The sequence below is a fragment of the Lepidochelys kempii genome, chromosome 6 (genome assembly GCF_965140285.1).
Source record: "Lepidochelys kempii isolate rLepKem1 chromosome 6, rLepKem1.hap1, whole genome shotgun sequence".
NCBI classification, from domain to species: domain Eukaryota; kingdom Metazoa; phylum Chordata; order Testudines; family Cheloniidae; genus Lepidochelys; species Lepidochelys kempii.
Window position 1 is genome coordinate 84,945,257 of NC_136385.1, and position 27,644 is coordinate 84,972,900.

Below are 27,644 nucleotides of genomic sequence, written 5' to 3' on the forward strand. Positions count from 1 at the left end.
CTGTATTGCTCTCCCAGCAGATATCAGGGTGATTCAAGTCTCCCATGAGAACCAGGGCCTGCGATCTAGTAACTTCCGTGAGTTGCCGGAAGAAAGCCTCATCCATCTCATCTCCCTGGTCCGGTGGTGTATAGCAGACTCCCACCACGACATCACCCTTGTTGCTTACGCTTCTAAACTTAATCCAGAAACTCTCAGGTTTTTCTGCAGTTTCATACTTGAGCTCTGAGCAGTCATACTGCTCCCTTACATACAGTGCAACTCCCCCACCTTTTCTGCCCTGCCTGTCCTTCCTGAACAGTTTATATCCATCCATGACAGTACTCCAGTCATGTGATTTATCCCACCAAGTCTCTGTTATTTCAATGACATCATAATTCCTTGACTGTGCCAGGACTTCCAATTCTCCCTGCTTGTTTCCCAGGCTTCTTGCATTTGTGTATAGGCACTTCAGATAATTTGCGTTTGTCCTGCTTTCTTAGTATGAGGCAGGAGCCCTCCCCTCTCGCACTCTCCTGCTCGTGCTTCCTCCCATGTCCCCACTTACCTCAGGGCTTTGGTCTCCTTCTCCCGGTGAACCTAGTTTAAAGCCCTCCTCACTAGGTTAGTCAGCCTGCTTGCGAAGATGCTCTTCCCTCTCTTCGTTAGGTGGAGCCTAGCACTCCTCCTTCTTGGAACACCATCCCATGGTCAAAGAATCCAAAGCCTTCTCTCTGACACCACTTGTGTAGCCATTCGTTGACTTTCACGATTCGACGGTCTCTACACAGGCCTTTTCCTTCCACTGGGAGGATGGACAAGAACATCACTTGCGTCTCAAACTCCTTTATTATTCTTTCCAGAGCTACGTAGTCTGCAGTGATCTGCTCCAGGTCATTCTTGGCAGTATCATTGGTGCTCACGTGGAAAAGCAGGAAGGAGTAGCGATCCGAGGGCTTGATGAGTCTCGGCAGTCTCTCCATCACATCGTGAACGTTTGTGAACGTTGTCTTCACTACTTCTTGTTGGGCCACTTCTTTCTCTATTATGAATAGCTTTTGCATATTCATACTATGAAGCTGTGTATTGTCATGCATAACACTAATACTGACCTGTGCATAAGTGACACAGAATTAAAGAGCTAGTCTCTAGAATATTTCAAAATCTAGTAGTGCATGCACAGGCTATTACAAATTAAAATCTTGTACTAAGGCTATGTCTGGACTACTGCAGTAAGTCAACGTATGCTACGCAACTCCAGGTACATGAATAACATAAGTAGAGTCGACGTACCTTAGGTCGAGTTACCTCAGAGTCTACACCGCAGGGGGTCAACAGGAGAAAATCTCCCCTCGACTTAACTTACTCTTCTCGTCAGGGGTAGAGAACGGGGTCAACTGGAGAGTGATATGCAGTCGATTTGGCGGGTTTTAGTAGGCCCGCTACGTCAACTGCCTGTGGATCGATCTCATTGTGTCGATCCCTGTCGTAGTGTAGGCGTGCCTTAAGAAGACTAGAGGATGCATTTATGAACAAAAGCTTACAAATCGAGAAGCATTACGTTTGAAATTCACATACATTTATATCTGGCAGCTCTGCTGTGCGAGCTATGAGAACGCATGCTCCTGATGCATAACCTTTAGTTTGAGGTTGATCTGGTCAGCAGTGTTCAGTTGCAAATATAGAAAACTGTTATAATCACTTGTGAAATATTTCAACAATTAAGAATATGCAATGTGCAAATATTTCATGTTAATATGTTGCAAAATGTTATTTGCTATTTTTGACACATGCTAAACAGTTTAATCTTTTTCGGGGGACAGGGTGGGAAACCCTTGACCATTCAAAACCACTAAAAATCTCTTAATATGCTGTCATTTGGGAGCTTTGACCAATAAATACCACATTAAGGTGTTGAGATTAATGTAATCGGTAATAACTATAGTCAGTAGTCATGTTGCAATGTTTCTGGAACTGTGCAAAAAAAAAAAAGACCCTTTCTTATTATAGGTACCATTGTTTCACCTCTTCTACTGGCACCACTTGGCAGCTCCACATCAGATCTCATCTAAACATACAGAAAATAAACTTTCAAATCCTATACGATGTGGGTGTGTATATGGTGGGTATATTAAATTCCAAAAATATGGCCCTTTTTGGATAATTCCACACTTCTACTGAGGTAAGGAAGGGACTTAACATGTTAGGATCCTGCAGTTTTATCTACATAGGTGAAAAATCAAGGACGTCCCACTCTCTCAAATTTCTGGAAAGTGGGCATGTTAGCTTAACTGAAACTGCATTTAGCAGAAAAGTATAGTCTACTGTAGGTGCCACCGGCACACCCCCACTGCAAGGTAATGAGGACACCGTCTACCTGCAGTACCCCCTCGTGGCGGACGCGCTCATCTGCCCCATCTGCTTCCCTCCCCGAAGTTTCCACCTCCTTGGTGGAGTCACCAGGCACCTAAAGCGATGCCACAACAAGCGGGTCGCCTTCAGCTGTGCCCTCTGCAGCCTGCCCTTCGAGACACAGAAACAATGCAAGGCGCACCAAGTCACCTGCAGGAAGCGCTCCAAAGGAACCGCACGGCCTCCTGCCCCGGCTCCCAGCCCTGCTGCTGTGCGCCGGCCCACCGCTCCTGAGCCGCAACAAAGAACAGCGATGGTGCAAGCTGCCGTCAAGAAGGCTGCCCCCGTCGCCAGACCAGCGCAACAGGGTGCTGCGATCGAGAAGGTGCTTGCTGCCGCGGGAAATGCCACCCAGGTCCTCGGCAGCAGGAGGCCCGTCTCACCTTCCCACGTCGCCAGGCAAATCTCCATACTGAGACGGCTCAGCACTACCTTGCCCCCGGCCCAGCACGTTCCCGTCCCCAGACGGATCAGTGCCCCCTCGCGCATAGCGGCTCGAGATCCTGTCGCCGGAAGAGCCAGAGCCACACCTCAGGCCGCCCTGCGAACCCCAACCGCCGGAGGAGCCCGAGCCGCGCCTCAGTCTGCCCTGCAAACTCCAGCAGCCGAGGGAGCCAGTGCCTAGCCACAGGCCGCTCAGCAAGCTCCACGCACTACTGAAGAAACCAACCCCGCAGCCACAGAAAACCACCGGGCCCTCCTCACCAGACAGCCCAGCACGACCCCCGAGTCCATCCTGCGGGACGCTGCCAACAGCGGATCTCATGTTCCAGCAGCAGCCGCCCAAGCAGCAGCCACCCCTAGGAGGACCAGCAACGTCCCGGCAACCCTCGAGCCGGACCGCGTCCCTCCGACCACTAGTAACGCCAGCATCCCGCCGGAGATTCCGCCCCAGCCCCCAACCGAAGGGAACGATGGCTCGCGGGATGGACGGCGGGTCGACTGTGCGGGTGATGAGTCTGCTTCAGACAAGGTCGAGGACCATGAGGGCCAGCAGCCGGTGGAAAGGGCTGCCACTCTGTGGCAGACTGCCTGGACCGCGGAGCTAAGAGCGACAGCTTCCTTCGACGACTTTGACCTCCTCGTAGACAGACTCACCCAAGAACTGTCTTCAGAAACCGCTCCCAGGAGACGTCCCACCCAGGAGAACGCCCTGCCTGCCCACAGAACGCCTGCTCCAAACCCCAACACCACCACCGGGGGAACCAGAAGGAGAGGCGCCAACTGCCGCTACGATCCAGCAGCGGCTTCAAGGATCCAGAAGCTGTACCGGGCAAACCGCCCCAAAGTCATGAGAGAGATCCTCGACGGGCCCTCGCCCTACTGCACGATCCCACCCGAACACCTCTACAGCTACTTCAAGGATGTATTCGACCACACAGCCCAGGATGGTGCGCTGCGCCCCGAATGCCTCCGCCCCCTGCCCCGTGTCGACGAAGCGGGCGCCCTGGAAGCTGACTTCACGCCCAAGGAAGTGTTGGCCAGGCTCTCAAAAACAAAAAACACAGCTCCCGGGAAAGATGGCATCCGCTACAGTCTCCTGAAAAAGCGAGATCCCGGCTGCCTGGTCCTCGCCACGCTCTTCAACCAGTGCAAGCGATTCTGCCGGACTCCCAGCTCCTGGAAAAAGGCCATGACGGTTCTGGTGTACAAGAAGGGTGAGCGCGATGACCCCAGCAATTGGAGGCCCATCTCCCTCTGCTCCACGATGTACAAGCTCTATGCCAGCTGCCTGGCGTCAAGGATCACGGAGTGGTCAGTGCGTGGAGGGGCCATCAGCTCCACCCAGAAAGGCTTCATGTCCTGCGAGGGCTGCTACGAACGTAACTTTGTCCTCCAAACCATCATCGATACGACCAGAAGGGTGCGGAGGCAGGGTACGATAGCATGGCTGGACTTGGCCAACGCCTTTGGGTCCATGCCCCACCACCACATCTTTGCCACGCTCCAGGAGTTTGGGATGCCAGAGAACTTCCGCCGGGCGATCCAAGAGATGTACGAGGGATGCAGCACCACCATTCGCTCGGTCGAAGGAGAGACAGCCGAGATCCCGATCCGGTGCGGAGTCAAGCAGGGCTGTCCCCTCAGCCCCATCATCTTTAACCTCGCCATGGAGCCGCTGCTGCGAGCGATCTCCAAGGGCGCAGGCGGCTTCAACCTCCACGGCGAGAGGGTGAGTGTCCTGGCTTACGCGGATGACCTGGTCCTGATCGCAGATGACCCAGAGAACCTCCAGCGTATGCTAGATGCCACCAGTCGAGTTGCCGATTGGATGGGGCTCCGCTTCAATGCGAAGAAATGCGCATCCCTCCACATAGATGGCAGCAAAAGGGACTCCGTGCAGGGGACGGAATTCCAGATTCAGGGCGAGCCCGTCATCCCCCTGGCAGAGGGGCAGGCCTACCGACACCTCGGCACGCCGACGGGTTTCCGTGTCCGCCAGACGCCAGAGGACACCATCCAAGAGATCCTACAGGATACCGCCAAGATCGACATCTCCCTGCTAGCACCGTGGCAAAAGATAAACGCCCTGAACACCTTCCTGATCCCCCGCATCTCGTTCGTCCTGAGGGGCTCCGCCGTGGCAAAGGTACCCCTCAACAAGGCGGACAAGGTCATCCGGCAGCTGGTGAAGAAGTGGTTATTCCTTCCCCAGAGAGCCAGCAACGAGCTGGTCTATATCACCCACAGGCATGGCGGTGCCAATGTCCCCCGCATGGGTGACCTGGGTGACATCGCAGTGATCACCCACGCCTTCCGCCTGCTGACGTGCCCCGACGCCACGGTAAAGAGCATCGCAGCAAAAGCCCTCCACGACGTAACGCAAAAGCGGATCGGTAGAGCCCCGTCCAGCCAAGACACCGCCAGCTTCCTGAGCGGTTCTCTGGACGGCGAATTCGGCTGAGATGGGGGCGACATCGCTTCGCTGTGGTCCCGCGCCCGCAATGCCACGCGCCGCCTGGGGAAACGCATCGGCTGCCGCTGAGAGTGGTGTGAGGAGCGCCAGGAGCTGGGTGTCCTGGTGCCACAGATCGGGTCCGAGGGCAACACCATAGTCACCCCGAGCGCCAGGGGCCTGCTGGAAAGGACCCTGAAGACAGCCACCCACTCGCTGTACGTAGAAGCCCTGAAGCGCAAGCCGGACCAGGGAAAAGCCTTCGAACTGACCAGCAAGTGGGACGCCAGCAACCACTTCCTCACCGGGGGCAGCTTCACCCGCTTCGCCGACTGGCGGTTCATCCACCGCGCCCGGCTCAACTCCGTCCCGCTCAACGGAGCCGTCCACCACGGGAACCGAGACAAGCGTTGCAGGAAGTGCGGCTACTCCAACGAGACCCTGCCCCACGTCCTGTGCAGCTGCAAGCCCCACTCCAGAGCCTGGCAGCTGCGCCACAATGCCATCCAGAACCGCCTGGTGAAAGCCATCTCACCTAGCCTGGGGGAGGTCGCCGTGAACTGCGCCATCCCCGGTACTGACAGCCCGCTACGACCCGACGTGGTCGTCACCAACGAAACCCAGAAAAAGATCATCCTCGTCGACATTACGGTGCCTTTCGAGAACAGGACCCTGGCCTTCCGAGAAGCTCGAGCTCGGAAACTGGAAAAGTACGCCCCACTGGCCGACACCCTGAGAGCGAAGGGCTACGAGGTGCAGCTGGACGCCTTGATTGTCGGAGCCCTGGGCGCTTGGGACCCCTGCAACGAGCGTGTGCTGCGGACCTGTGGGATCGGTAGACGCTACGCACGACTCATGCGGCGCCTCATGGTCTCGGACACCATCCGATGGTCCAGGGACATCTATATTGAGCACATCACCGGCCACCGACAGTACCAGGAGGAGTGAGCCGGTACGACGCTGTGCACACACTGTGGGAAAGAGACTGAGAGGCCTTCCCCATCGGACCGTATGAACTGGAACCGTAAACCCGCTGAACATTAAACCCCACCAAATGAGGGTAGACCCATCCCCACCCCCGTATTCACTCACTATACCCAGCATACCGAACGTAGCTGTTGTGTGGATAACTTACCCATATCTCGATGTCTGTACTCTGACCAGTTAAACTTTTCCCCCAGTCGGGGAATTTGCAGATTATTATGTGATCCTTGCTCCACCAGCTCCTAAATCGCATTTTGCACCCCTCGATAATCTGTACCTTATCCCCTGACGACCAGAAACTCCTATGCTTGAACTCTGTACCGTTCCTTATTTCAACATTATCTCAAATAAAATTATTATCTCTGTAAGGTGGAAACAGATATGTAAATTGTATGTACAGTTCTTAACATTTTTATCTCCCACTCTGACTACACAGTGTGCTAAAATTATGCTCTACTTATTAACCTTCCTTTGTATAGGAAAACTTATGTGTTTATCTGAGAATCTCATCAGATCTAGTTTATCCTGGGCTAAAACATTGTTATTCTACAAACTGGTAGCTGTTAAAGTGGAGGAGAAAATTCTTAAGATCTTCATTAGAGAACTGCAAATTCATAGTTTCTGTGTTAGAGTTCACTGTTACAAATGTTCACGTTGACTTCTAGTTATAATTACAGTATTCTTAGATGTGAAAGTTTTCAAACCATTGGTCTATCCAGGACAAGGACCACTTCTTTACTGCCAGTGGCTGACAGCTCTGATTCTCTCCTCAGATCAGCACATAGGCTGAAGATTGACTGCAAGATTTAGTAGACCTTCCTACTAAAAGGAAGCTTTTACATAAAAATGAATAAATTTTTGTAACATTTGTAGTTGCTAAAAGTTGACGGTATTATTGCAGGAAAGCTTGGATTAAGTGAGTTTTGCACTTAGCTCTGAATTCTGCTAATGCTGGTTATTCTTATTTCATCTGGCAGTGAGTTCCATTGTCTTGATTTGGCTCCCATGAAAGTTCTGTTCTTGCAGTCATAAGTTTGCCATATAGATCAACAGTTTCATTGTACCAGTGTCGCTGTCATGGGAGGTTGTCATGGACAGAGAAGCATTCTGTCACCTAGGACTCTGAAAATCTTGACAATAGTCTTGAACTAGTCTGTGTGTCACTGGGGAGTCAGTGCAGAAAATGGCAAGTTGAGGTAATATATTCCTGGCAGTCTGTGTTTCTGAGCAGGCAGGGTGCTCTGTTCTGAATCTCTGCATGGGACTTCATTCCTAATACAGAATTACAAGAATTGGTTAGATTTTCCCCCACATAAATTCTGCAATGCAGTTTTATATTGTCAATATAAAAGTAGGTAGAACATTGAAAAATTTAGGAAAAGCATATTAACAAAACAAGTACTATTTGGATTATACTCCTTTGTGTATTTAGTTAAAATCTTTATTTTAAATGTGTTTGAGGCTGATCCAGAATTTCCAATGTACTGCTCCAAATGTGCCAGAAAGCAAGTGATTTTGCTTCATTGTACCTTGGGCATTGCTTAAGAGTCCTGCTTGCCACACCCCAACTGAAAGACTTCCTGCCCCAGATGTATCAGGATACACCAGTCTTCCTGTGTGGATCATGACACTATTATATATTCTTTGTATTACAGCAGTGCCTAGCAGCCCTAACTGGGATTGGGTTACACTAGATGTAATCTCTGGACCAAGAAACTTAACTGTTTATATAGACAAGACAAAGAGTGGGAGAAAAGTATGATGAACCCATTTTACAGATTGGGAGTTTTTAGGTGTAGAAAGAAAAGGAGTACTAGTGGCACCTTAGAGACTAACCAGTGTATTTGAGCATAAGCTTTCGTGAGCTACAGCTCACTTCATCGGATGTAGCTCACGAAAGCTTATGCTCAAATACATTGGTTAGTCTCTTAGGTGCCACTAGTACTCCTTTTCTTTTTGTGAATACGGACTAACACGGCTGCTACTCTGAAACCTGTCTTTAGGTGTAGAGAGATTTGACATGTTGAAGGTCACAGGAAATCTGCAGTGGACATGGAAAATTAACCAAGAATTTTCTGAGTAACAGTCCAGTGCTTTTAATCCTGGAATATCAGGGTTGGAAGGGACCTCAGGAGGTCATCTAGTCCAACCCCCTGCTCAAAGCAGGACCAATCCCCAATTTTTTCCCAGATCCCTAAATAGCTCCTTCAAAGATTGAACTCACAACCCTGGATTTAGCAGGCCAATGCTCAAACCACTGAGCTATCCCTCCCTCACAAGGCTGTATCATTTCTCTCATTGTTGAGGAAGGAAAAGATTTGTCTGATTCAGCAGGTGTTATACAATTGTTGGGTTTGATAGCTGTAACAGTATTAGGAGTCACGGGCATATCTACCTATGAGGCAGTCTCAATGGTCCCATGCTGCATGGCTTTCAAGTTTTAGTTATGTAATTGAACTAAAATAATATAAATACATACAACTGAAGGCTAAGATACTGAAAGCCATTTGGCCATATGTTTAATTCTGTTTTCCTCCTTCGTGTCTTTAGGTTCAAACTTCCAAGTACAGAACATAGAATCATAGAATATCAGGGTTGGAAGGGACCTCAGGAGGTCATCTAGTCCAACCCCCTTCTCGAAATCAGGACCAATCCCCAACTAAATCATCCCAGCCAGGGCTTTGTCAAGCCTGACCTTAAAAACTTCTAAGGAAGGAGATTCTACCACCTCCCTAGGTAACGCATTCCAGTGTTTCACCACCCTCCTAGTGAAAAAGTTTTCCCTAATATCCAACCTAAACCTCCCCCACTGCAACTTGAGACCATTACTCCTTGTCCTGTCCTCTTCTACCACTGAGAATAGTCTAGAACCATCCTCTCTGGAACCACCTCTCAGGTAGTTGAAAGCAGCTATCAAATCCCCCCTCATTCTTCTCTTCTGCAGACTAAACAATCCCAGTTCCCTCAGCCTCTCCTCATAAGTCATGTGTTCCAGACCCCTAATCATTTTTGTTGCCCTTCACTGGACTCTCTCCAGTTTATCCACATCCTTCTTGTAGTGTGGGGCCCAAAACTGGACACAGTACTCCAGATGAGGCCTCACCACTGTCGAATAGAGGGGAACGATCACGTCCCTCGATCTGCTCGCTATGCCCCTACTTATACATCCCAAAACGCCTTTGGCCTTCTTGGCAACAAGGGCACACTGCTGACTCATATCCAGCTTCTCGTCCACTGTCACCCCTAGGTCCTTTTCTGCCGAACTGCTGCCTAGCCATTCGGTCCCTAGTCTGTAGCTGTGCATTGGGTTCTTCCGTCCTAAGTGCAGGACCCTGCACTTATCCTTATTGAACCTTATCAGATTTCTTTTGGCCCAATCCTCCAATTTGTCTAGGTCCCTCTGTATCCTATCCCTGCCCTCCAGCGTATCTACCACTCCTCCTAGTTTAGTGTCATCTGCAAACTTGCTGAGATTGCAATCCACACCATCCTCCAGATCATTAATGAAGATATTGAACAAAACCGGCCCCAGGACCGACCCCTGGGGCACTCCACTTGACACCGGCTGCCAACTAGACATATTTAGTATTAGCGTTGAGGAGTCCTAGTATAGCACTGAGCTTTTGAAATGACTGAAGAGAGATTGAAAATAGCCAGGGTGGATTTGATTTAAATTAAGTTGATTTAAATCATGGTTTAAATCACTAGTCAGGAAGACTCGATTTAATCATGGATTTCTACATAACAGTGCATTCTTGTTGATGGTTATAACCTTAATACATATTCTTCACAACTCAGAGATAGATGTAGGTTTCATTTTTAGAAGGTACAGAGTATACATTTTTAAAGTGATTTATTTTGAAAGCTTTTCAGATTAGTTTTACAGCTGTATCAGAAAATGAATGATTGTTCGCTTATTTCATTTACCAAAGGTAATTGAAGCAGATATTTATGGCGTCACTGGGAGGTGATCTCTAATTCAACAGGTTAATCATTTAATATTTGGAGGATTTTCTTGCCATGCTGTATTAGGAAGAAAACATCACCAGTCAGCCATTTACATTGCTTTATTTAACTAAAACAACAACGTTAAGTATTCTGGATTTTTTTCTTCAACCACAAACATATAATATTTTATCAAAACCAGCATATGAATTTTTGAATTTAGTTAAACATTTAAGTTTTTTAAAATCAGATTTGTTTTCTTTAAACGTGTTTTTAACTAAAATAGTTAAATGAAATATTTAAAAAAAAACAGCAAAAATTAAATTGACTACGTCAGCCACGTCAACATGAGAAACTTAAAATATTGGCTTCTGCAGCTAACTCAGTCGTCTTCACTTCATTTTCCTGTTTGTTCATAATCTGGAAAAGAAAAACAAGCTTTCCTGCTTTTTCAGGTCCCAAAGGATTTCTCAATTTGGAATGAATTAGTCCAAAAAGAAGAAAATATTCTTTCTACACTGGCAGAAAAAGGTACTGCTGTTAAAAGTGAGATTATCACTTCAACAGTCTCTGAATCCGAGTGCTTAAGTGACTTCCACCAGTTCACTAATGTGACTTTCTTTAAAACATCATCAGCAAACATATATATCTTGAATGGTTCACCCTTAGCTCTGAAGTTTATTATACTTGGCATTATGGAGGGGTGATTGCTGGATGTCCATGTCATAGCCAACTCCTCTTCTTCAGCAGTTAAGTTTTGACCCTGGTACCGAGTATTGAGAATATTTGCAAGAAAATGAGCTGGAGATAGTGCTTGTCCCATTTGTTTTTTTAATGCTTGTAATTTAACTCTGTCGTTGCATATTTCTGTTTTTAAGATCTCACTCAGTTTCTTCCAAATTTTAACAGCATCAGCAATAAAACAGCTATTTCCCTGCATTTTGTTCAAGGCTACAGAAATAGGCTTCGGGGTACTCAGCATGTGTTTAACACATCTCTTAAGCCCAGTGTTGAGAACTTTGGCTGTGACAGTGCCATCTATTTTTTCACAATTTTGTTCACAAACTCATCCGATTAAGCTCGTTCTTGATGTAGTGCTCAAAACAGTCCACTACTGAGTTCCATCGCACGTCTTGTGGGAGAGTTAGCTTGGTTCCTCCCCCTTTTTTCAGAGCAGCTGCTGCAAAGTGGTTGTTACAGAAGTATTTTTGCATTTTCAACAACATTAGCCTTTATTTCTGGAACACTGAAGTCTTTGGCTAGGAAGTGTGCATCAAATGAGCACTGCAACCATATGTTATTAGTTTGGGACTCTCTTCTAAATAATTTCTTCTCATCTTGGATACATTTGCAGCATTGTCTGTGACCAAGCTGTGTACTGGACATTTGAATTTTTTTTCACAGTTTGTTATAGCTTTTACTGCTACTTCTTGTAAGTATTCTGCTGCTGTGTGTGCATTTCGTGATGTATCAATTGTTTCTGTAAGGAAGACATTCCCTTTTTCTGTTGTCACACAAGCACGTACAACAGGATCATTGTGGACATTGCTCCACCCATCAAGACTCAGGTTAACAATTTTACCCTCTAGACCAGTGGTTCCCAAACTGGAGTTCGTGAACCCCTGGGTTCTGCGAACATTACAGGGAGTTCGCCAGAATAATTTCACTAATGGCGGCCAGAGGCCCCCGGGCATTGGAGGCATCAGGTGGGACCCGGTTATAGGGCAGACAGCCTGAGCCCCAGGGAGAGTGGGGCCGGGCAGTTTGGGCTGGCAGCCCGAGCCCTACCCCTGTCAGCGGAGGAGCCGGCAACCTGAACCCCAGCGCTTTGCATGGGACTGGCAGCTCAAGCCCAGGGAGAGTGGGGCCAGGCAGTTGGGGCTGGCAGTCCGAGCCCTGGTGGTCAGTGGGACCTGCAGCCCAAGCTCAATGGAGCTCAGTTGCCTGGGGTGATCAGCGGGATCCAGCAGCAGGAGCCCCACGGAATGCGGAGGAAATTTAAACTTAAATCCCTGGAAATACTCATTTTTAGGAGGGAGCTTACGAGATTTCACAATTTAGTGAAAGGGGTTTGTTTGCAGGCTGTTAAAGTTGGGGAACCACTGCTCTAGACCTTTTGCACACTGCTCAGTTTCTCTTTCATACACTTTATCCAGCAATTTGCCTGTGACACTGCTCTGTTGGGTGGACTGTATCCTGGTCTTGATGACTGAGCCATGTTAATGAAGTGTGGGTTCTCAATTATACGGAAAGGAGAGTTTGTTGCATAAAGAAACAGGGCAATTTTTTCATCAATTACCACTTTTTGTAGTCTGCTGGTTCTTATCACAAACTTATCTATGGTTGTTTCTGGATGATGGGGATTTTTTTTTTCCTTTTTGCTACAGGTGATATACTGTGGTTATGTGACATACATGATGTGACTGAAATACTATCATTGGCAGATAACTCTGAAACTATAGAAAATGATGGTGATCTTGAAGGTGGATAGTCTTCAGAATCCTGTATGTTGAGGATGGATTCTCCTAAACAAAATAAGTCAACGCAGTTATTTAAGTATTATTACCACACTGCTCATTTAGCATTACTCATTGCATTCACTGACACTCAGTACTCCTTTAAAGGTGAAATTGTAAAAGGAAGATCTGCCTGTTTCAGCTATTTATTTTTTTATCACAACTGCATCTAAAATTATAGTACCATAGAGTAACAACTATATTTTTTTGCTCAAACATGAGAATTAGAATAGTCCAGAAGGAAGACAGGCAGTCCTTAAGAAAGAAGTATGAAATAAAAAAGTTTACCAACCTGAAGATCCTGCATGTTCAGACAGGTTCCTTTCATCCTCATCAATGCAGCTTCCTCCTGAGAAGGAACACTTCTCATGATGATGTTTCATTCAGGCAAGCAGGCCTTGCATTTCTTTGTTGCACTGTTTGCATTTTGCACACATGCCTGTCTTACCCACAGGTAGAGGAACTTCATTAAAATATTCCCAAACTGGGTCTGTTTTATGGCCTGCTGCCATTATAGGTTTCCCCTGCTAGTGGGAGAATGGTATGGTAGATCTCAAATCAATGAAGGCTACACTCAGAAAGACCTCAAGACTTCTGGAATATGCTGCTCAAACAGCTTCACTTTTTTGTTTCTGCTGCCTATCCCTCCCTTCTCACATTTATCTCCAGACTTCCTCTCCTTGTCCAGATCTATTCTGCCCCCAACTTTTTGAAACTTTGCACTTTTAGAGAGAGGTAAGGGATTGACTCTGCGTACACAAATTTGCAGAGGGACAATAGGGTTGAGGTCTGTTATTTCTCACCTCTATATATTATTTATTTATTTTAAAACACTTTTGCTGTTATCTCTGGAGACACAAATCCACAGTTTGAGAACTGCAAAATGAAGCATCTCTTATGGTATCTTTTAGACTGAGCACTGCGTCTCATTGGGTAGATAGAAAGATTATTTAGGTTAATCTCTACAGAAGCCCCTCGAACCCTGTAATATTGGGTCCCTAATCCATGAGCTATATGAACTCATTTTCCAATTTTTTCTTAAACATTACATGAATATATTGTTGAATGCTACAGAATTAGAATTTATAATCCCTATTCCATGATGAGGTATCTTTGAGCTATAATGTATCTTAAAACTATCTTTAGATAAAATGCTTTTTGCAGAAAAAATTATTTAAAAAATCAGATTTAAATAAAAAAAAATCTGATATTTTTAAAATAATTGATTTTTATCTACCCTGAAAATAGCTTCACCATCCACCCTTTCCATTTGTACTGCCTCCTTAAGGTTGTATATTCAGTGAGTAATTGCTGTAAGAATAAACAACCGGAACTTCTGCAAAGATACTGATATTTAAAACATACCGTAAAACAAGCATTTACTCCATTTACTAAAGCTTCTGTTTTATGACAGGTAAGCAAAAATAAATGTTAAAGCAAATCTGTTTTCAGAGCAGTGTGATATCCTAAGTTTTTAAAGTAGAGTGGTTGGATTTTGCCAGCTTCTTCCCCCATCTCCCAAGCAAGATTTTACTCTTGATGTTTGACACCAACATTACATGAAGCTTTCCTTAGAGTTCTAAACTGCTATTGATTTTTCCAGTGAGTTAGTATAGTGGTTCTTAGCATTCCTTCCGGGTCCTTTCTGAATTTGTAAGGAACACTTGCTGTCTTGGTATGCCAAGGTCTGGCAATTTTCTTTTCTCTTCTGTTACAGGCATTGACATATTGTACAGAAATCATGTGGAATGCTCTGAAGTGGTAATTTTGATGGCAGAAATAGAAAAAGGAGAAAATTACAAAATAATTCAATTATGTACATTCAGAATTATTTTACTTTCAGCACCAGTTTTCTTACCAATCGTTTCAAAGAATAAGACAAGTAAGCCTCAGATTTGAGGCTTAATCTTTCACCTTTCTCATTCCTCACCTCCAGTTGTAAGACTCCCATTTTGTTTTATTATTCAGGACTTTGCTTTGTGACTAATCTCCTCTCAGTGGTGATTGAGGGCTAAATACCCCTTGTGCAGTATGTAGTTTTCTCTGTTTCTCTGTGAGATGCTCAGATGGGAAAACACTTAGGGCATGGCTACACTTGCAGATTTAGAGCGCTTTGAGTTAAACCAACCTTCGTAGAGTGCAGTGGGGAAAGCGCTGCAGTCTCTCCACAGCTTCAAGCGCACTGGCGTGGTACATTTGTGGCACTTTCAGCTGCATTGGGAGCGATGCATTATGGGCAGCTATCCCAGTATGCAAGTGGCTGCAACGTGCTTTTCAAATGGAGGGGGGTGGAGTGGAGTGTGACAGGGAGTGTGTTGTGTGTATGTGGGGGGGGGGGAGAGCATGTGAGCATGCTGTCTTGGAAGTTCAGACAGCGGCAGATCTCCCCCTCCCCCGCCTCTCTCTCAAACAGCATTTCACACTAAAGGTTGCTTTGTCTTGGAGCAGATCAGCAGCTGGCTGTCAGAAACAGAGCTTTCAAAGGGCATTTCTGCATTCCTGTGATTCCAAACAGTGACAAGAGTGGCCACTTGACTTAAGGGGATTATGGGATTTCCGGAGGCTGATCAGAGCGCAGTAAAGCAACACCTCGTTCACACTGGCGCCGCAGTGCTCCAATGAGGGTGCAGCAAACGTTATTCCACTCACCGAGGTGGAGTCCCAGCAGTGCTGTTGCCACGGAATCAGAGCGCTCTATGTGCCTTGCCAGTGTGGACGGGTAGTGAGCTAATGCGCCTGGGGCTACTTTATTGCGCTGTAACTCACAAGTGTAGCCAAGCCCTTTGTCCACACACTGATCTATTCTGCTTAATTCTCTAACGTTATTCAGGAATACGTGTCTACACATGGAGTTAATCAAGAAAAATTAATCAGGAACAACTCAATCTGTAGCCAAGCCTTCCCTTAGTCCGAAGTGATTTTGAAGATTCATGTTTCAGCATAAGCTTTTTGGCAATGAGATCATTTGGAAAGTGCAATAAAATTGTCCTTCCATGAGGGCTGTTAGAAGTTCTGCTTATAGCAGCAACAACCACACCACCATTGTGCACATCAGTAGGAAAGGAGGCACTAGAAACAAACAGATCCAGAAACTCAGAAATCCTGCCAATGTCTGTAACATCTAGACCTCCATTTTGGACCACTTACATCTAGTGGAAGCAGCCCACATGAGGCTGAGAGCTCTCTTCACAGAAATAAAGTAAAATGAGCTAGGATATTCTTGTGCTTCTAGCCCAAAATAATTCTTTCTACAAGATAACCTTGTTTGCAAATTACCTATAGAGAAGTTTCATTGTGGAGTCTTGGAAGATAAACTCTTTTTTCCTTCCAGTTGAGGAGTGCTTGACTTGTTTCGTTCTATTTGTTGGTAAAAGTAACTTGGAAGTTATACAGGGATTATGCCTTTTTGATTTTAACTTTCCAGTTTTGGCCTCGCAGACCATGGTTCTCTTATCTACATCAGACTAATAGCTACTTTTTCTCGTGAGATGCTTAATTCATCAAGGTGCTTTTCATTATTCAGATCTCCTGAGGCTCCAGTTGTTGTCTTAGGTAGCACAAATACTTCAGACAGCTATTGGATTTCCTCCTTAAATTAATAAAGGCACACTGAGGAAGAATAAAAGAACATGCAAGAGGATGGGTTTTTCTAGTGTGTCCAAAAGCAACACATCTCTTGCTGGCCACTAGTAAAAAAAATGTACTGGGTTCCTGTTACCTGTTTTTCAAAAGGCCTGAGCCTCTATTACAATAAAGGCCAGGTATCTGCTGTACAATCAACCAATTCTTTTCACTTAGTCTGAACACCAGTTCTTCCTCCTTGTCTTTTTAGATTTTTGGCTAGGAGATCTTGATAATCTGCCTGCTCCTATTGAATGGAAACTCCACAACGACAACAAGAAGGAAACCAAACTTAACAGTGACATCTAATTCCTGAGCAAAGGCAAGAAACAAAATACCGTCCCCAGAGGACTCACCTTTTAGAACCTTCTGACTACCACATACGCTGCATAAAAGTCCACATACGCTGAACAGCTTTGCAGACGTACTTTGGAAAAACTGAAGAACCATCTTCTGCACCTCACATACTCCAGAAGGGATCATGTCAAACAAAATCCATTACATTGTCCCACACACTGGAAGAAAAAACTATCATATAAGTTACTGGAAATCATGCAGGAACCCCAAAACAACTATCGAAGGAACATGGTGACAGCATGTTACCCTGGAATTCAACATTCCTGCACCCCAGAACTTGATGGTACTGCAGTCAGTTATTTTGTATGTTCAGCCATTGCCAGCTGAAAACCAAATGCCACATAGCGAGGAATAATTTTAGGCCTTTGTGAGGCAAGGTCAGACAACTGCATAGTTGCAGTTTGCTAATCAGAATGGGAGAATGACACACCAGCTGTGGAAGAGAGTGAGTGAATAGAGACCTTGTTTTTAGCTGCCCCTGACATATTGTTTTTACAGCTACAAATGTTTTGAGATAGTGAGTAGTTTGTTGAAATTAGGAGAATTGGTGATCCAGTAAAGATTATGATGATGACCCACTAGGAGTTCCTATAGATTTTATGCTTTGTTATAATTAGCTCTAAAAGGTTAGGTAAAAGTAAATACCTCAGAACAGTTTGAGGGAGCTTTTCATAGGGCAAGGAGCTGATCTCTAAACTCCCCATCAACTCGATGGAAGGAGGGTCCCTGGAAGCCCTGCTGGAGATGACTCGAAACCATCTCAGACTATGGGTAACTATACCTGGGATATCCGCAACAGGTTGCGGGTGTGTGCTTAATATCTAATAAATAGTAGTTTTAAATAAAAGCATGCTTGCTTGTATCAATCATTTATGAGATGGAAGCACAGTGTTCCCATTGATTTGTTTGTTACTTCCTGGAGAGAAACAGTTAAGTTACCACTGCTTAGGGTTCTGAAAACCTTGGGTAACAAGCCATTCAACACAAAAACAAAAAGTGGAACCAAATATAACTCCACAAACAGAACAACACCTCTAGAGCAGTGCTTCTCAAACTTCTTCAGTTGTGCCTCCTCTTCCCAGTAATGGAATCTGTCTGCGCTTCCCCTCTGTTACTGCACAGCCAACGCTTCCTCAGCAGTGAAACTTAGGTTAAAGGCAGAGCTGGAGGCAGAACTGGGGATGGGGATGGGGAAGGAGCTGGGGATAGAGGCGGAGCTGGTCTGGGGATGGAGAGGGAGTGGAGGTAGAACTGGGCCTGGTGGTGGAGCAGGACTGGGGGGCTGATTGGGGTTGGAGGTGGAGCTGATCTAGGGGTGAGCGGGGCTGGAAGTGTGGCTCCCCCCCACCAACGTTTCTCCACAGTTGGACCCCACCTCCAGTGCACCCCACAGTTTGAGAACCACTGCTCTAGAGTAACCATGACAAGGGACTGAACTCCTGCACCACTGCAGAAACTGGTATCATACTAATGTGGTGAACAAAAAGAATTGTTTCACTGACTCTGCCTCAGAAAATTCTTTCACAACAAAGATGATACTATGCAGAACTACCACATCCTGGACAATCATAAGCAAAAGGAATCCTCTGGCTGGACACCCCCCAGTGGACAAGACCACACAATGAATCATTACATCGATTGTATCAGAAAAAATATTGACTGTGAAATCCTTAACAAACATTATATCCACCGCAATTTCTCCTCGACTGAGAGGGTAGTTATTCAGTCCCTGACATTCAGCTATGATAGAGATCAAACCAGCAGACAAAGGGGGTGCCATTGTAGTCCTCAACCGTGATGAGTACATCGATGAGACCAACCGACAGTTCACTGACACAATGTACTTTATAAAACTCAGAAGACCCCACACCACACTTCACACAGGAATTTAAACATATCTTCAAATACTTTTCCCAGACAATCTGCCAGTCTTCATGGGCCACCTTCAGGAAAAATTTCTGGACAAATGTACCACAAAATCAGTAATATAATTGAGAAACATCAATGATATCAAGCCAAACAACTGCAAGAGAAACTCTATAACCTAATCCCCCATGAACCTGCCCCAGGGACTTCTACATGCTTCCCAAGATAAAAAAGGGAACACTGCCAGATGCATCATATCTGGCTACAACACTCTTACTAAAGGAATATCAGATTTTGTAGAAACTATCCTCAAGTCATTCATTACACACAGGGCCAGTTTCCTCCATGACACAGGCAACTTTCTCCAGAAACTCCACAGCATGTTAACTTTCAGAACAACCATCCTTGCCGTCATGGATGTCACTTCCTGTACACCAACATGCTTCACAATGACAGGAGGTTGAGGTTGAGTTTTTCAGTATTCCTTCAAGGGCTAAATCACGAAAAGGTCCTCGCTGTGCATCCCTGTATCAAAATGTTAGAGGTGGGTTACTCCACTCTAGACAAGGCCTTTTCTTTTCCTATGAATTACCACTAAGGTTTACAAACTCAGTTTGAGTGTTTCAGGATCTCTGGCTGCCCCACCCCAATTTGGAATCGGCAGTGGCCCCTGACTTCAGGATTTCTAGTCTGTGACTGGAGGCAATGACTGCATGAATGAAGGACTGATCAGACAGATACTCATCTGAGGGGTTAAGCCTGTTGTCCCTTGTACATCTATCTACAGCTGCCATCTGAAGGCTAATGGAGGTCCATTTGGACAGAGTACTCTTTTCCTGGCTTCACAAACTAGGTTGCAGAAATCTAACTAGTTGTCTGCTAGCTCTGAATAGTCTCAAAATCAAGGCTCAGGTCTATAATTATCTTGAGGCTATTGATTTTTGTGGAGGCTTTCATCTTAGCAAGCAGAGCCCCAGAAGTTTGGCACAGGGGAAGTTTCTATTTTCAAAGCTCAGGTCTTCTGATTTCTCAAAATTCTTTTGTGAAGTCCAGGACTCAGCTCTCTGAGAGACCTGGTAGGAGAAAAACCTCCCTGCTTTATACATGTCTTCTCCATCTTGGAATCACGGAGACATTTTTTCCCTTTTATTCTAGGAAGGGGCTGACCCAGATCTCTATATCTGCAAGTCCTCAGTTAAGTACTGACCATACCAGCCCAAGATCCACCCATACTGGGCTCATTCGTCTCAGAAATCTGACAGAAAAACTCAATTTTTTCCCAAATGGGAAAAACCCAGTAGAAGGCAGCCTTGATTAGTCCTTTGCTCCCTTGGTATCCAAGCCTTTGTGCAGGGGAAAAAGGAGCTGTGGAGGAGGAGGGTTGGCACTATTCCTAGACATGTAGACCAAGGTTATAAAGAGAACCCAGGCTCATGATGTCAAGGAGAGCATCCCAAATCACTGAGGAGACTGGGGAAGCCAGCAGTAGAGATCTACTGAGAGTCCTCTATCTTCTGTTAAAGGGCAGAGAAGCATGTGGAGTCTCTTTAAAAGTGCTCCATATTTCCTGCCCAGTTGAACACCCAATCTGACTGGTTTGACAGAATATAGATCCATCCAAGGAAGGAATGGTTGCTGTGCAAGGAAGTGTTATTGTTTAACAGCCAACATTGAGAGGTCGTTGAGTTAATCTTCAACTGGATACCACAGTGCTATAGCCAGTATACAGAATCTAAGGTGTGGGCTAAGATGTATTTTCTGTGTTTATGTACACATGGGAATTTTTTAGTTTATTCCCACTTTTAATTTGGAAGTTTCTCAAAAAGGCAAGTAACAGCATAGGCCCACTGACCTAGTGGCTCTGGATTGGCCAAGAATGTGATTTGCAGATGTGCTCTAGTTGTCTCAAGGTCTCAATCTTCCATTTCCCAGAAGACCCAACCTTGCTTGATAAATCTGTTCTGCATCACAGTCCTGCAATTTAAAGGCTAATGGCCCACCTTGTAAACAAAGCCTTCTAAATAGATCAAGCATGTCAGAGTCCTAATAATTCTTCTTCAGTCCCACTGGAAGAACAGCCCTTGTTTGCCTGCTACATGATTTGAGCCATGCACTTAATGTGAATTTCTCAAATTCTCCAACAGAAAACTGTACTGCTGGTAATTTTAGGTTTCATATGGGCCAGTGTTGATAACAATCTGACAGTTAGCTTCTTCCAGGTCCAGGCCTCTTCCCTTTGTTTCTTCCAGGGTCAGGTAGATAGGATTCATAATGGATTTTATCTGGCCATGTGTAGATTTCTCAGTGACTTATTTTACCTAAGATATCCCCATCCCATTTTAGTTTTCAGACCCTCTGGAATCTCAGATTAGTGTAGCAAAAAATATCTATTTTTAGATACCTCTGAATACTTGGAGTGCCTCTCTCTTTTCAGTCTTGGATAGTTTCCATTTAGGTGGCTAGCCCCTTTGTCTGCAGAGGGGTGAACTTGCTGTCCTTGTTTGTGATTTAGCCTACCAAATTTTTCATCAAGAAAAATGGTTACTCCTATCTCTCATTTCCCCCCCAAATAGTGTCAGGTTTTTCTTTAAGCAGACTTCTTTCTCTGCTCCTCTCCCAAAACACAGATAGAAATTTGGTCACATTCCTTAGATGTGTGGTGGGGACTAAGATTTATCTTGATTTCTCCAAGAAATTTAGGGAATTCCAATCCCTTTCTTATATGCGGATTTTAAGAAGGGAAACCAAGCCTCTAAATTTTGTCCTCGGTGGATTAGAGCCCTAACTCCAGACTCACTCTGCTGAGAGAAATCCCACCTCCTGGGAAGAAGAGGGAGAAACCTCAGAGGACAAATTGTATCAGACGGCTGTTTGGTACTCCATGAAGCTTCTCCAATTTTTCTGTATACGTTTGATCCTTTTCAGCTATGGCATAAGACAGTAAGTGCTTTGAGATGTAGTCTCTTGTTCGATTTAGGCTACCGTTCACAGGGGAGAGGATCAATTTGGCACTCCTTTATCCGCTTCTGACTTTGTCACTTTACCTCAGCCTGGGCTTTAGCTTTCCCTCCATAGCTTAGGGGTACCGCTAGTAACATTATGTGATAGCGATTTTTTACCTGTTAATTGTTTGTCATGGAGTGACCATGTATTTATAAATGCCCACCTCATTGGACTTGGGGCCTGGGCTGAGTGACAAGGTTAGGAAAGACATCACAGATTAACTTGTATTATGTGAGTTTGGAAATAATAAAGTGAGAAGTCTTCCTTAACAAATACAGAAAGGGGCAAAGGCCAGCATGAAAAATCATGTATCCTGATTGGACACCACATGTGTGTTACAGAGGACAGAAACATATCAGTAGTTTGTACTAGTGTGGGGCATCAAAGAAAACAAGTAAGAAATAAATTAATTTTTTGTGTATCATACAAGATCTTGAAATGTCACATGTTTTGAAATATACAATAATGTTGTACATTTCAACTGTCTACTAATTAAGATATCTTTTCTGAGTCAACACAATGGAAATTATGTAAAGAAGATATAAATCATGTGAGCATAAATCTAAACATGGGTGTCCATATCTGTTTTCACTGTCGTGACTGATATGCTGCCCCCCCTCGCTCCCCAGAAGTAGGAAACACCTGATACAGTTGGATGCAGTCAAATTAAATAATCTTCACATCTGAGTTACTCATCCTTTAATAAAATAAATGCATAGGCACTTCATCTAGGACATCTGCAGGGAAAGTGAATTGCTGCTTGTAGTGTCATATGAGTAGAAATCTTATTCGGTTGTCAGCAGTGTGAACACACTTTAGGACATAAGAGTGAATAGCCATGCTTGCTGTAGTGTCAGAGGGCTTGTTAGAGATTGGTTAACATAAAAAGTTTTAGTATTTGCAAATGTAGAACTGTTAATTCAACATCAGATGAAGCTCTCCATGTTTTTTACTTTTGAAAAGGTTCAACTTTAAATAAACACACTACTGCTTACTGAAAGTTCTTAATGTTCACTATAAATTGTTTAATTAGCACAGTTAGATCACTTTAATGTTGAAGTTGTCTGGTTCTGCTTTGTTTTTTTTAAACTTATGAATGGTACCTCGTTTTAGTAGTGTGTAAATCCCACCCTTTCTACAAATTAAAAAGATTAGATTAAGAATGTCTGCTCTTCTAAATTTATCATTTGTATAGGTTAATTTCATGTGAAACTTTAACATACTTGAATAAGTGATTTGCTTTATTCTTTTTCCCCTTTAAAAATAAAATGGGTTAGATTCTTTTCCCCATAAATTACTTCATTTACGTAGGAATTGCCATCCAGGATGAGACCAATGGTTCTTTTAGTTCAGTATGGTCTGACAACATATCTGATGCTTCGGGGAAGACCCAAGAAAACCTGTCGTATGCAATTATAGAACAACCTTAGATTACTAATAATTACTTGCATAGTGAACTCTTTGGAGCAGAGGTTACCTTTTGGTTATATGTTTGTACAGCACTAAAATAGTCTGGAAAATACTGGAAAAGCTCTGATCACATAATTAAGGATTGTATCATGCATACACACTCAAATGACAAATTAATTCTTTTCCTAACACTTGAAAGATTGACTTTACAATCATAACATTCTTTTAACGTAGCTTTTTGTGTGTAATTTCCTAACTTTTTACAAAACAAATCAGAAAAACAAATTTCATCATTTTTGGGACTCATATTGACCATTACCTGAGTCATCATCAGGGCTGGAACTTTCATGTCCATAGCACAGGCCTCTACCACTTGAGCCAACTGTATAACTGATAGTACTATTTGGTTGACCCCCCTCCATCCACAGGGCCATCCACCTGTAGGGCATAAAACATGCACGTTGCCAGTGGTTTTTGCAAATATTTGCTGACAGTAGATGAAGGGGGTGACTCAAGAATGCTGGGTTCCATTCCATGTCTTGGAACAGTGTACTCTACTGGGCACAGGCTTCTCTGTTCATGTCTCTTGCAGCCTGTTGTGCCAGTTCTCTTTATCTCTCTCCCCTCACCCCCCGCTTTGTGTCCCAGTCCATCTCCTTGCCTAATCAATCCCATTCTCCATCCTCAATCCTTGGCTGACCTTTTCCATCATGGATCCTGTCTTCCACCTTGTCCAAGTGTCTTCCTCCAGTTTTCTCATCCAAGTCCCAGTCCCCAGACTCCTCATCCTAATCACTCCCCTTTTCACTTCAAGGTGGCCTAACACTTTTCTTTGTCAGGTCCTGTTTTTATTTGCTTTGCCAAACTTCAATTCTTTGATCTGAAATTTTCCATGCCAGGTGGCTGCTTTGAGCCATATTTTGTTTTTAAAGTTTCAACAAAAACTGTACAGCCATTTCTTGGAAGAAGTTTCGGGAAAAATAGGTTGTTTTGCCAATGTTAAATTCTTACAGCTGTTTCAATGAAAAGCTTCAGTACCTTTGTGTGAGATTTTCAAAACCAAAAGTCAAATGTATCTGTGCTTCTACCTCGCTTAGGTGCTTTTGAAAATCCCATCCGCCATGTTTTGAAGTAGGAACTTGAAATTTGGTGGGACTAGCCCTGACATAGACGCTGACTCTGTGGGTGCTTTGGGGCTGGAGCATCCATGGGGAAAAAATGGTGGGTGCTGAGCACGTACCAGCAGCCCCTTTCAGCTCTCCTTCCCACCCCCCCAATGCCTCCCGCCCACCAGCAGGCCTGCGGAGCAGCGCCTTCCCCTCCTGCCCACCGCAGTCAGCTGTTCTGTGGTGTACAGGAGGCTGGGAGGAAGTGGGGAGGAGCAAGGACACGGCAGGCTCAGGGGAGGGGGTGGAACTTGGTGGGAAGAGCCGGGGTGGGGAAATGGGCCTTGGGGAAGGGGTAGGGCCTGGGGCAGAGACAGGGTTGAGCACCCTCGCACTTTGGAAAGTCAGAACCTATGAGCCCTGACATCAGATGTGCTTTGTGCTGTTACTGTGAAAATCTACTCAGATTTGCCCCAATTATAAATCTATGAAAATCACTGTAACACATGTTCTTTAGAGATTTGTAAGCAGCTAAAATCTCAAAACATTCTCGCTGGGTTGAGATGAACTTCTCTTTCAGTTGTTTCCCTCGACAGCTGAGGATTGATGCGGTGCCAGTGAGAAGAACAGGGAGAGACTCTCCTGTGCTCTCAGCACTCCCCCTGCTGGTGTTCAGGCAGTGTGGAGGAGGAGGAACAACATAACTCAAATGCAGAGGCCTGAGGATCAGAGATGCGGGGGACAAGAAATTGGTGCAGGTGCAGACTTAGAAGGATAGGATCAGATGGGGTTCATGCTTGGAGGGGAATGGAATAGGAGCAGGGGAGAACAGATTAGAGGAGGAGGACAGGCTAGGAGGTGCAGAGTTGGGGGAGCTAGAAACAGAGGTAGACGAATGATAGGAGCAGAATGAAAAAGAGGGAGGTGCTAGGGGACAGGAACAGAAGGGGCAGGGCTGGAGTAGAAGGGAAATAAGGGATGTGTGGGAGGAAGAAGAGGGGAGGCTGCCTTAGGCTCTCCTGCCTCTTCCACTCCTCACACCCCACTCCCTGCCCCAAGCCTTCAGGCTCTTTACTTCATAGTCTGCTCCTCATTGCCTCTGATTCCCACTAGGTTATAATAAAGGCCAAGTTACACAGTTCAGTGTAAGATTTCAGTCTACAGAAAATACCTGATTTTATGGTGTGGAAGAGAGAATGGATTGAGAGATGTCAGTAGTAACTAACTAAAACTGTGTTAATCATATTAAGAAGATGCAGTTTTACATTACTGATCTATAAATATCTTTCTGACTTCATTTATTTTTTTAAAAAGGATCTAGCATACAGCAACTCTTCGCTAGTCCTGGTATATGCTTAAAAATTATATCAACCTACGTTGCTCAGGGTTGTGAAAAATGGTGCTCCATGTTAGCTAGACTGACAGAAGAATTTTTCTGTCAACATAGCTGTGTCTACACTAAGTCCAACCCAATACAGCGCTGTATTGGGATGGACTTAGTGTAGACACAGCTATGTTGACAGAAAAATTCTTCTGTCAGTCTAGCTAACACCTCTCACAGAGATGGATTAACTACACAGATTGGAAAAACTCCTTTCCTCAATGTAGGAAGTGTCTATGCTACAGTGCTTCAGCAGCAGTGTTGTAGCTGTACCGCTCTAGCATATGTAGTGTAGACATACCCCTAGACTTTTTGAGTTACGCATTGTACTAAGTTCTTTAATGCCAGCTTCAGGACACTAATCATCAATAATCAAGTGGGTGGGAGGAGTTGAAGTCTTTGATCCTTGTTTGGGATAGCTTTATCTACAGAGCTAGGCAGAGAAAGGCCTGTCTCCAGTGAGGAGAAGCCCCAGACTCAGAAGGTGGAATGAGCACAGGAGAGTTTGGTACGTAAAATAAATAATATGTTGGAGGAATATTTAAACTTATAAATGGGGAAAGCCGACCGTAGCTGAGGAGCACACAAGTCAGAGTCATCTGATAAAGATGGTAATACAGTGGTATCTGCGAATCCAGTAAAGGATAGGGTGCAAATTACAACTGAACTAGAGCAGACAGAATAAGGACACAGAGGTAAATTCTGCAAACTCAGCAAGGTGTTAGATTAAGGTGTTAAATAAAGACAGGCACTTCATCCGAATAAAAACTGTAAATGTCTATATCCAAATTCAAGAAGATTAAATAGTAAAATAAGCAAACCGGAATGCCTTGTACTGGATGAGGACCTTGATATAACATGCATTACAGAAATGTGGTGGGAGGATAAAAGCCAGTGGGGATATGATAATACCTGCACAGGAAAGACAGACTAGACTGAAGTGTTGGGAGAGTAAGGTTGTATATAAGGGATTTCAGAGAATCTAACAAGATAAAAATTCTGAGTGGCCACACAGTTGAATCTTATATGGCCACAAATTTCAACCTGAAAAAATTATAAATATATTAGTTGGGCAGTACTAGTGATCTCCAGATGAAGAAAAGGAAATTGAGTGCATAATGTTGAAAGATCAATGAGGCAGTGAAATCTAATGATAACGTACAAATTGGTCAAATGGCACAATGGAACCGTCTTCAGAGAAACAATTTCTCAGTGCTTAAGTGATTGCTTCTTGAGACAGCTTGTTCTAGATCACACAGGAGCAGAAGTTATTCCTGGCTTAGTCTTAAGCAACATAGAGGCTAATTCAAGAGGTGACCATAACTGACCCACTAAATAACAGTGACTGTAATCTAATTAGGTCCAGTATCTGAAGAGCAGGTAGCATACCAAAAAGTCACAGTGACACTACACTATAGAGAAAGAGATTTCAATAAAATGAGATGGGTAGCCAAAAAGGCCCTAAATTTAAAAGTAAAGGAAGTAAAATCAGTGGATGTGACTTGGATGCTACTAAGAAGAACAATAATAGTCACAGAAGATGTGAATACTGCTGAATAAAAAGGGAACCAGGAAAGCAAGGAGGAAACCATTATGGCTAACTGGCAAAGTTCGAGAGGCTATTTGAGCCAAACAGAAATTATTCAAAATGTATTTATCTGACCATAGTGAAGTCAATGAACAGTAACATAAATTACAGCAGGCATTAAGAAGGAAGAAAATGAGAGAGGCTGAAGTGGAGTTTGAAAAGCAAATAGCTAAAGGTACAAAAACAAGCAGGAGGTTTTTTTTTTGTTTTTTTTTAATGTATCAAAAGTAGGAAGCCTGTGAAAGAATCTGTGCATCTGCTGGATCACCACTGATTAAAGGGAGTAATTAAGGAAGATAAGGATGTTGCTGAGAAGCCAAGTGACTTCTTTTTATCAATATTCACTATCCACAATGTTGGGAAGATTCCTAGCCTGAGCATGCTTTTTCATGGTAACAAAGATTATATACTCTGAGAAGAGGTGCTGGAGCAAAATGGTAATTTAAAATAGAATCCGGCTCCAAGCCCAGGTGGTACATTCAGGAATTCTAAAGGCACTCAAGTAGGAAGTAGCTGAGCTGGTAACAATACATTTTTATTAAAACATTTACTGTTCTAGTGGATTGGAAGGTAGCAAATG

At 44.5% G+C, this 27,644-nt stretch overlaps 1 protein-coding gene across 7 annotated transcripts in view; it reads left to right on the plus strand.

The window, feature by feature from the left end:
* ARHGAP5 (Rho GTPase activating protein 5) overlaps window positions 1-27,644 on the plus strand; it is an 84,105-nt gene that overhangs the window by 33,210 nt on the left and 23,251 nt on the right. The window contains exon 5 of one of the 7 annotated variants that reach the window (XM_073348982.1): window positions 10,672-10,752. The exons of the other annotated variants lie outside the window; for them this stretch is intronic. Coding sequence (XP_073205083.1) covers window positions 10,672-10,700 — 29 coding nt within the window. The 3' untranslated portion in view covers window positions 10,701-10,752. Of the gene's footprint in view, window positions 1-10,671; window positions 10,753-27,644 lie in introns of those variants that run through there. 7 annotated transcript variants of the gene reach the window in all.